Source organism: Hydra vulgaris, chromosome 08 (assembly GCF_038396675.1).
Source record: "Hydra vulgaris chromosome 08, alternate assembly HydraT2T_AEP".
Taxonomy (NCBI): domain Eukaryota; kingdom Metazoa; phylum Cnidaria; class Hydrozoa; order Anthoathecata; family Hydridae; genus Hydra; species Hydra vulgaris.
In genome coordinates, this window is record NC_088927.1 from 29,432,312 (window position 1) to 29,443,726 (window position 11,415).

Consider the following 11,415-nt stretch of genomic DNA (forward strand, 5'->3'; position numbering starts at 1 on the left):
TCTACAATACCATAAATTACTACGAATTAAAAGAAAAAAAAAAAATTCGTTTAACTTTCAAAAAAATCTAGTTGGCAACGATTTAATTTGAAACAAATATACCTAATAATTCAGTTGTTTTTTGCTTCAAATTGTTATCTTCTGTTTGTTTATTATATCTTTTGTTTGTTTATTATATCTTTTGTTTGTTTATTATATCTTTTGTTTGTTTATTATATCTTTTGTTTGTTTATTATATCTTTTGTTTGTTTATTATATCTTTTGTTTGTTTATTATATCTTTTGTTTGTTTATTATATCTTTTGTTTGTTTATTATATCTTTTGTTTGTTTATTATATCTTCTGTTTGTTTATTACATCGTATTATTAGTGAAAAGTAATATTATTTCAAAGTTATAAACAGAAATAAGTTTTATTTTAATTTTTTGTGGATATTGTAATCGCAAATTATAAAATACGGTATTATTAATAATTTACATTTTTTAATTAAATTTTATTATAATTGTAACATTTATATTTTTATATTTATGGATCTATTTAATTAATATTATTGCGCAAATACTTTACGGCTGACTTTAACATAGCCATTAATTTTAGGTTTAACGATTCGTTTATATATTTAATAAATTGTAATTTTCACTTTTCAAATTCAATTTGTTTTAACGAACATAGTTTGAAAACATATACATATATTCAAATTTATAGAAGAAATACATCAGGTGTCAGGTAAGATAGGCTCAGTTGTGTTATCAATATATTTATTTTAGTTTTTTATTTATTTTTTAAACTGTCGTTTTTGTAAATTTTTTCACCTCAATTAGAAATGTCGAAAAGATGTTATGAAAGCGGCGCACAAAAAAGAGCAAAACAGGTCCGGAAATCAGCAGAATTAAATAGGCTTGCTGGATTATTAGATAAATTTTTTAAACGAGGCGAAAGTTCATCAATTTTGAACACTAATTTAATTGAAATATGTAATTCAAATAGTATGTCTCAACTTGAAAACAATGTAGAAGAAAATGTCAATGAGCCACAACTTCAGAATATTGATGATAATCGAGCGAGAATGTAGATGATGAATCAGGAACCAATTGCGTAAATATTGACGATATTTTATCTATTAATATTTCAGAAATTAGTAATAACCCATAAATAGAGAGCAGTACTTTATCTGCTAAATTTAAATATGATAAATTAGATCCTGCAACTTGGCCTGTTGAAATCGACAACAAACAACGGGTGTTTTTGGTCGAGCAGTCACCAAAATGTATAAAAGGTATCCATTATAAAAGAAATTCTCAAGGAAGATGTTTCAGTGACGCTTTTTTTTATCGGAAAATGAAAAATGGTGAAAAAGAATTAAGAAAATGGCTTCTATATTCTAACTCAACTGGAAACATTTTCTGCTTTTGTTGCCGTTTGTTTTCATCGATAAAAATAAGCTTAACTAATGGAGGATTTTCTGACTATGCACACACAGGAAAACGGTTATCTGAACATGAACCTTCAAAGGAACATCTTGAATCAGCGTATGAATGGCGAATTCTAGAATTTAATATTAAACGTAGAACAGGACTAGACCATCTCAATGAAGATGTGCTCAATAAAGAAAAACGAAGAATAATTTTGAAATGTATTGTAAAAGCGGTTTTTAATTGAATTACTTTCTGATTTTGTTCCAGAACTAAAAATGCATTTAAAATCAATAACTGAAACGGAAAAAAGAGTGACGTCATATTTTTCTGCTAAAATTCAAAACGAGATTATATTACAACTAGCTTCTAAAGTTTTACACATTATAGTAAATAATATTAAATCATCAAAGTACTTTTCAGTTATGATAGATTCAACACCGGATTTTCGCAAAAAAGATCAGTTGTCCATCATTATTCGGTATGTTAAAATAACGGACCACAAGCCAAGTATTCAAGAAAGTTTCTTAAGCTTTGTAAATATATTGTCCTCAACTGGCGAAAATTTAGCAAATGTCCTTATTGAGGAATTAAGAGTATTGGGAATCAAAATTGCTGATTGCCGTGGTCAGTCGTATGACAACGCAAGCAATATGAAAGGAGAATATAAGGGAGTGAAAAGTCGAATTTTAGAAATCAACAATAAAGCATGGTATACACCATGTGGTGGACACAACATCAATTTAGTAATAGGAGATAGTGTAAAAAACACTATTAAAAGTCAGAATTATTTTACTACATTAAATAATATATATAAGATTTTTGCTGTATCGACAAAGCGATGGGCTATTCAAGTAAAATATTTTAAAATTAATCTGAAGGCGCCCAGCGATACTCGATGGGAATATCGCTTTAAAAGTATAAAAGCCGTGAAATACCAGATTAAAGAAATTAGTCTTGCGCTAGATGAACTTAAAAATACCTACCCAGATTGTAAAACTCTTACTGCATCTTTAATAAAACAAATACATTCTTATGAATTTATTGTATTAACAACAATTTGGTATCACTTGTTATCAAAGCTTCACATTTTTAGCCAATTGCTTCAGCGAAAAGATATGGCAATTAATATTGCATTACAACATACAAGTGCTATGCTGTTATCGCTTGATGATTTTAAAAACAATTTCGAAGAAAATATAAAAGAAGCACGGGAGTCATCGGTTGCAATAAATGTAATAGCACAGTTCACTGAACGGCCTTCTCGTGATACGCAAATATTAACAAGTAGAAACAATGAATGTCTTGATAAATCACCAGAACCTAGTTTACCATTACCAAAACGGAGAGTACGTAATCTCAAAAGATTGGCTGACTGCTGTTATTATACAGACCATAAAAATAAAGCAGATGATAAATATAACTATTTCGATGTTATTAGTACAGATGATATACCAGATAATGAAATTGAACCGTCAGAAGAAGAAATTGAACCAATTGAATGCTGTGAAGATATTGATATATATGATCTCATTCCTGAAATTGATGATGAGTGTAACCATCTAACTATAACTGATGAAGATAAATTTAAACAATCTTATTTTTATAAATTAATCGATATTGTAAAAGATTCATTGCAAGAACAATTTGAATCGTATAATTCTTTAAATGAAATTTTCGGTTTTCTTTTCGATAATAAGAAGCTAAAAACTATGAATACAAATGAATTCAATGCAAATTGTACAAATCTGGTCAAGCACTTAAAAGGCGATATTGAAGAAGTGGAATTTAAAAATGAACTTTCTATTTTAAAATATATTTTAGAAGATAATTATACTATTATGTAGAATTTTCAATTCATTTTAGAAAGGAATTTGGAAGAATTATATCCAAATGTATGTATCGTATATCGAATAATTTTACCAATACCCATTACAGTTGCTCATTGCGAACGATCGTTTTCAAAATTAAAATTAATTGAAAATTATCTACGGTCAACTATGTCGCAGGAAAGACTTTCTGGATTAGCAATACTGTCAATTGAAAATGCAACAGCCAGAACAATTGATTACAATGACATAATTGATGAATTTGCCAGCAAAAGAGCTAGAAATATTACTTTATAATTGCTATTATTTTTTTAAATACAATCAATAAAAAATTAATTCAAATTTAAAAAATTTTTTTTTCAGTTTCTGCACAGGGCCCCCAAAAGTTACAGCACGGCGCTGATTACAATCATCTTTTTTTTCATCGTCTTCACAAAGGAGTACATTAAAGCTTTTATGTTCGAGCCAATTTCATTTTTTTGCGAAGGATATGTTGAAAAACACTCCTTTTCCCTTCAGATCCACTGGCACTTCATGTTTGTTTGTGGATTTTAATTTCAAAAACTTTGATGTTTAGACAATTATTTCCAAACCTTTTTTACCACAAGTATACAAAAGTACTTCAATGTCAATCAAAGTAAAAAATTGAAACAACAGAAAGAAAACCAAAAATAACAAATGAATAATTAATTAGAAGTTTATGTTTATTTACCGGAACGCATGTTTGTTCTGGCTTAAATAGGTGTGTCATATAAATCCAACTCATTGTGTACAACATCTTGTGCTTCATAACCTGTCATTAACACTTCAACACAGTTTAATAAACCATGCATAACTTCTCTATCCTTTGTAAACGTGTCAGAAAATTGTATTTCAGGATTTAGATAGTAAGCTGCTGCATGAGGAGGTTGATGAAGCTGTTCATTCCATTACTTATCTATTACCTTCCGTATGGGCATAAATAATTTCTTTCTTGCTTTTATGTGATCTCTAATTGCCTTGTTTGCTTTATCAATAGCTTCATACAAGAACGCTATTGGAACATTATTACTAAAAGAACGACCACATCTAGTTTCCACTCCACCTCTTCTCTTCCTCGCAGATCTACCTCCTTCATGCATGATTCCCTCTGCCCTGTGACAAAATCAAAACTGTGGTTATCATTATCATCTTGCAAAATTTCATTTTTTTTTTTTTTTTTGTTTACCTCGTTGCAAAGCAAACAAATTAGACTGGAGATATTATTACGATATCATTAGTGCAAGTTCAGCTCTGGAATTTTTTGCTCAAAAAGTTAGTGATGTATTTGATAGACACGATCCACCCATGCTTAAATAAACACTAGGAAGAAAAATCCGATGCTAAAACGCAAACATTGAAAAACTGTTAGGAGAGAGAAATATTTTTCTTAAGATAAAACTAATCTAAAATATCAAAAAATCCTGTAGGCGCCTAAGCGTCTACATTGATTTTTTTAATGAAGGTTACCTAAAGGTTTGTTTGTTTATTAATTAAACCCGTTAAACCCTGCGATAAGCTATCGGTTGGTATAACGACAGTTTTTAACGCCAGCAACAAAATATAGTCATAGCAAATAGATTATCTGGTCACTCGGGCCGTAATATTGTGATTTTTCTAACATTTACTAAAAAACGCTTAAAAACAATTGTGCGGTCTGGAACATACTACGCGAAATGTGGAATCGCATAAAAACATTGATGAAGATACAATATTTTTAAAACTGATACTCTTTTTGAAGACAAAAGTTTCATCAAAGATGTTGATGCCTTGTGGTTTGAGTTCTCTTGAGAAACAGTAAAAAATGTATTTTTTAGAGTAATTTACTCCGATTAACGCATATCTCGTATAGGCTGTTCAAGACATACAAAATCAAATCTTCGCAATATTTCTACGGATTTAATAATAAAAAATCCTAAACCATCATATAAAAGCATATATTTGGAAGTTTTGTTTCTTTTTAGGGCAATTTTATTTTCAGTTTTTATTCACTACAACTTTTTGCAAAATATTTTTATTTGAATATACTTAAACTTAATGTTTGCTTAACGCCTGAAAACATCAAATCTGACATCAAAAAATCCTGCCTACGCCACTAAAAGGCAGGTTATGCTTCTACGCCATTATGAAAGCAACTTACCAAAGAGAAAGAAAACTCAATACAATAATCCAAAACCTTTCTTGTGCCTCTATCAGCAAAATACTGAGTCCTGGTCTACAATACAGGGTAATGCCAAAAAAGGGGCCATTAGGTTATAATTGCATACCAGTATCGTGAAAATTTTAGCGGGTGGAGGAGGGGGTATTGGTTGTGTCTTTTTTTAAAAAAAAACCAGCTTAGAATAACCAATAAAATTTTTGCTAAATTTTTATTATAAAACTTGCGTAAGACAAAAATCATTTATTAAAAAAGGCTAGTTGATTTCCCTATACTCCCCCCACGTACGGGCATAAATTGTGATTAACTTTGTTTGTTCTTGTAACAAACCATTCATTGGTATCATATATGAATAAAAGAAACGGCATTGCATAAATCCTGCTGCAAGTGTAAACTTAAAAATAGGCTGAATTATAGAATCTAGAATCTTTTTAAAATCTAAAGTTCTAAAAACTTGGGTTTGTGGAATTCTATACTTTCGAAACAGGTTTATGAAATTTTATTTTTTTGTTGCCAATTTTAGAAACTCTTGCTTAGTAATGAATAAAAAGTTGAACTCTTTCTTATTAAACATTTTTTGACTTAATAAGTCCTATTTTTATTTGACTAATAAATTTCAATTTAGTTTAATAATAAATGACATACGCGTAACATATAAATTTTTTTAGTTTGTATATATGACATACGCGTAACATATAAATTTCAATTTAGTTTAATAATAAATGACATACGCGTAACATATAAATTTTTTTAGTTTGAATTTTATAATACTGTTAACAATATTAATTTTATAACAGGCACATGCTAGAGGGTCTTTTATAAAAAGCACATGTAAAAATGCCTGTGCTGCAGCCAAAGTAGCAGCATTAATTTTGGCCCCCCCCCCATCCCTCCATCTTCACTTCTATTAATTATTTAAAAAAAAAGATTACCCTAAAATGATGAATTTTTTTAGTTAGATGTATCAAATGCTACTTAAAAGAAACAATTTTGATATTTCGAACTTTTTTTTTGCCTACTCAATCCATGTTTTTAGAATTACATAATCATACAGAACTATAGCAACAAAACATGAATTTGATGGGCAAATTCATGTTTCATATACGGTCTATGATAAAGCCCTGATTAGGCTACATGAAACATTCTCTGTTGAAACCACACCAAGCGTAATTAAAAGAAGATAGCCAATATAATAATAATTTGCATATTATCTACAAGTGATTTCAAAAACCATCTTAGCATTACCTTGCCTTACATCTTATCCATTAGGCACTATAGGCTCTGTGCCAAGAGTCTACGAACCTACAGGGGCCTACAAAAGAAATGAAAAAAAAAAAGAAATTTTAAAGTGTTTTTCATTTCATTAATAAAACAATCATACAGATGCAGCATAATATTCATAATTGATAAAAATGTTTATAATCAAACAGTATAATTAGATGACATTAACTTTTCGACTTTTGGTATTTGCAAAATCAACTATAACATCTTCAAATGTCATCTCCCGCATTACTTCATTTTCAACTGATAGCAGTGCCATGGATGATAGCTGGGCTTGTCCCATAGTTGAACGCAGATAGTTTTTTATCAGTTTTAATTTTGAAAAAAAACGCTCACCTTCTAATTTCGTGCCTAATATAGAGAGATAAATCCCGAAAGCAATATTAACATTTGGAAAACTTGCAACTAGTTTATTGTCTATTTGCAGCTTAATCTTATCAGAAACCGATTTACCATCACTAAACATTTGAGAAAACAGCAAAAACTCCTTAGTAAATTCGTCTTCGAGGTCTGATGGATACAACTGAATTAGTGCCTTGGTTTTAGCCACTACTTCCTCACTCGACAAAGATCTGTTGTCAAGAAGAAAGTTAAACCTTTCGTACAATACTTTATAAGCTGCTCTGCGTTTTTCCATCTCATTATTAAGTCTGTCTATGATAACGTAATATTGTTGAATACGGAAATTATCACTGGCACTAACATTTAAACTGGGATTACTTGTATCCATAACTTCGTCATCAAATCGCTTCCGTATTCGCTTGCGTTGTGTAGCTTCTTTGTAATCAGATTCTGTGAGATTTTTTGCCTGGCCTTCGAATGTTTCAAACTTACTGCGTGTATCATGAAAATACTGTATGAGACCATCGTACAGTTTAATGATGATGCACAGCTCAATACCCGGCACCTGTAAGGCTTTATTGACAATATTCATCTTTTGAAGTAAATATTTCCAAATCACACACATTAACGCAGTTTCAAAGTAGTCTAAATGTTTAACCAGTGATTTCGCTTCATGAACAGCTGCTGGTGGTTGATGTTTGCTGTTAGTGACTTCACATAATGCTTGACGAATTTGTAAGTAACTTGCATAGAAAGCTCTTGTAAACTATTGATAATATAAACTATTGATAAATTTATACAAACATTTAAAACAAATAACAAACCATAAATTGAACCATAAAACATTACATTTAACAAAACTTATTAATAGTTTACAAAAACGTAATCATAACTAATAAAATACCTACCAAATAAAATCATACTTTTTAAAATAATACGTGGAATTCTGAGAATTTCATTTTTAAATAAATGTAAACTATTGATAAATTTAAACAAACATTTAAAACAAATAACAAACCATAGATTGAACCATAAAACATTACATTTAACAAAACTTATTAATAATTTACAAAAACGTAATCATAACAAATAAAATACCTACCAAATAAAATCGTACTTTTTTATATAATACGTGGAATTCTGAGAATTTCATTTTTAAATAAATGTAAACTATTGATAAATTTAAACAAACGTTTAAAACAAATAACAAACCATAGATTGCTGAATTTTTAATGGCTTTTCATGATCATAACTAAAGTAATGATAGTGAGAGAAATACAATTAATGAAATGGTTACAATTTAATTTCTTTAAGGCATAACATGTGTACAGATACAGAATAATTAAACAAACAGCGACTGTAAGCCCATTAACGACTATGTACAAAAATTAAAAAATAATGTAAATTGAATAACTTCTACATGACATTTAAATTGAATGAAAGGCGTACTGCTACATTTTTATGCAAAGTGCCTAGAGCCTACGACGCTCCAAAAACGGCCTTGGGTATAATAAAATGTAATGCATAATAAAATAGCTTTTTTTATCAAAAAAGCAAGAATTTTTTCATTTTTAAGCAAAGATTGTAAACAGTAACTTTTAAAATATTATGCGTGTGTGATATTAGTTAATGTATTTTAACTATTTAATAGTTTACCTTAGCAAAAAAAAATTTTAAGTAAAGATCATTATTTATCATATATATACAAAAACTGGTCGAGGTAAAAACGAGGTAATTTTTAAACATATAATACATTTTTTTTTTACAATAATGTCGTATATCGTATGATCAAAATAACTTTGTCCACCATAAGTCTAATATTCGGCCCACTGTGCATTGTGGCGAAATTATGTAATAAAATGTTATCACTGATAACAAATAATAATAGTTAATGTTTCATTATACTTACCTATTAGAATAAATAACTTAATTAATAACTAAAAATATGATAACTTATCACAATTAAAATAAAATTAAGAACAAATATCTATCACAGTAAAATTGATAATTTTTCTTTTATAGAGAAAAATGGTTTTGGAAGCGTGGAAATACTTTCATAAAGTTGTAGTAAATGATAAGAAATACGGAGATTGCAAAAAATGCCATGAAAGAATCGCTTGTCCAGGAAACAGCTCTTGATGGATATTCAATTAGGTCCATAACTCAATCTGAAACACTTAGAATGCTTTTTGAAAATTATGGGCATAGTTTGCCCAAGTCAGCGTTCACAATTTCAGAAAAAATTAAGATGTTTTATGCTGAAGCCAAATGTTTAATGATAGCTGAATTGGCTACATTGAAAGCAGAAGGAGAAAAATTTGGACTAACAGGTGACGAATGGTGTAGCAATAGAGGTAGAAGAAACATTAAACATTTTGATAATGCAAAAATTAAAAGAATTCGGTATAGATGATGAAGATGTTGCAGGTAAAACTACGGATGGCTGTAGCTGGATGGTGAAATTGGGTACCATATTTAAGTTTCCACATCAAATCTGCCAGAATCATTCAATTCATTTGAGTGTTTGAAATTTGATATACGCTAAAAAAGATTGTCGCGAAACTGTGAACAAAGAAACTGAATCGGATATTGAAACAGAAACGGAAACTGATGGAGAGACTGAAGGAGAGTTTTTTATTAAATTTTTGGAGAATGAGATTGAATATGAAGAAAATTTACGGATCTTCGCATGACAAAGGACTGTTGCTCGACATCCGCACTAAATGGAACAGTGTTTTTCAGATGATCAAAAGATTTTTGGATTGCTTAAAAGCTGTAAAAAAAAACACTCGAAGAACTATACTGCTTATACATGTTAGATAAAATTGACTTGGATTTCTTAAAATCGCTGTCTGAGTTATTGTAAGTAATTGCTGACGCTGCAGTTCGCTTGGAAAAACCAAATACAACAATTTTGGAGTGTGACATCGTTATTGAAACGTTAGTAAGGAAATTGAAGGAACTAGAAGCTAACATCAGTTCTAATTTTGCTGAGGCGTTCATCTCCAGATATGAAAATCGTTAAATTATTATGTTGGTATCATTGAGTCGTTATTTGCACAATCCTGATTTTTTAAAAAATAAAAACCACACATTTTTTTACGCTTCTAAAAAAGATATTCAAGTTTATGCTGCAAAATTATTTGATAAACTATTTGCAGCAAAATAAAATAGTCTCCAAACAAAATCAGATGATTGCGCTAAAAGCAAACAAGAAGTACCATCACAATTGACATCTTTTTTTGCCAAAATTCAAGAAGTTTTATATCAAAATCAATCAACAGCTAAAAAGCCAAAAAAAAGTCAAGACCTTCACCGATCAGTCAAAAGAATACGAAGTAACTGGTGTGAAATCATAAGTAGTTTTGAAATTTTTACAAGCCATCCACAGAATTCAAGCAACTTCCTTGGAAGCAGAAAGAGTTTTCTCATCGTCTTCCAGATTTGTCACAAAGTTTCGTAGTTCGCTTTCTGATGAAATAATAGATGTTTTCATCTTTTTAAAATTTTATTTTAAAAGATCTTCAGAGTAAATACTGTTTTAAATTTTTTTTTAGTTTTTACCAAAGGTACCCCAAAAAGTCTTTATTACAGAGCAGCGCGGAAGGGCATTTAACTGAAAGTTCACGCCTTCTTCCTAACCAATGCCGGTTAGAAAGCCATTTATTAGATATAACTTGTTCGTTAAAAGATTGTGATAAGAAAAATATCTAAGTACTAAGAAATATATAAACATAAATTTTTTAAAAGTTTATTATTAATTATAAATCGAAATATATAAAATTAAAAAAAATAAATATAAGAACAATGTTTAATTATCAACTAGATAGTTTAATTTTTTAATTTATAACAAAGTTTTATCGAGACTCCGATTTTTTCTCCACTCCGACGGAGTTATTTCTCGATTTTTCTCGACTCCGTTTTTTCTCGATTTTGGATCCTTTGATCATAATGGTAATTTTATCTTTACCATTTTCTTTTATAATATCAACATTTATCGTAGCATTTTCACTAGAACAATTTTTTTAGAGAGTCATTGAAAATCATTGATGCAATAGATTTTCTTTTGAACTGTCCTCTTAACAGTTTTGTATTTTTGAAGCTAAGAGCAAATTTTTAGTTTATGTAATTATTTACTTCCTTATCTTTTTTAACCTTTTTCTTATTTCCACAAAATGTACAGAAATAGTCCTCAAGTTTCAGTTTAGCTCCACACGAGGCTCCACACATTATGACGCCGTCTTATAAAGTTACCCACTTGACAATTTACAAATATCGCAATTTGAAATACATTTCTGGAATTAAAATTAAATTTTGCGATTTGGAAGATATTACTGGTTTTAAAGTATTTAATATTTTCCGATTTGAAATATTTT

The 11,415-nt window shown here is 29.2% G+C and overlaps 2 protein-coding genes across 2 annotated transcripts; one reads left to right on the forward strand and one right to left on the reverse strand.

Annotated features, from left to right (window-relative positions):
* Positions 1-1,689: 1,689 nt before the first annotated feature.
* On the forward strand, positions 1,690-3,258 carry LOC136083220 (zinc finger MYM-type protein 1-like). The gene has a single exon (XM_065802624.1). The coding sequence runs from the start codon at positions 1,690-1,692 to the stop codon at positions 3,256-3,258; it is 1,569 nt and encodes a 522-aa protein (XP_065658696.1).
* A 3,593-nt stretch (positions 3,259-6,851) lies between these two features.
* LOC136083221 (uncharacterized) lies at positions 6,852-8,072 on the reverse strand. The gene is made up of 2 exons (XM_065802625.1): positions 8,058-8,072; positions 6,852-7,805 (listed from the first exon to the last, which is right to left on the reverse strand). The coding sequence occupies exons 1-2, from the start codon at positions 8,070-8,072 to the stop codon at positions 6,852-6,854; spliced, it is 969 nt and encodes a 322-aa protein (XP_065658697.1).
* Positions 8,073-11,415: the final 3,343 nt, after the last annotated feature.

Coding starts and splice junctions, on each gene's coding strand:
- LOC136083220 (XM_065802624.1), top strand. CDS start 1,690: ATGCATTTAAAATCAATAACTGAAACGGAAAAAAGAGTGACGTCATAT.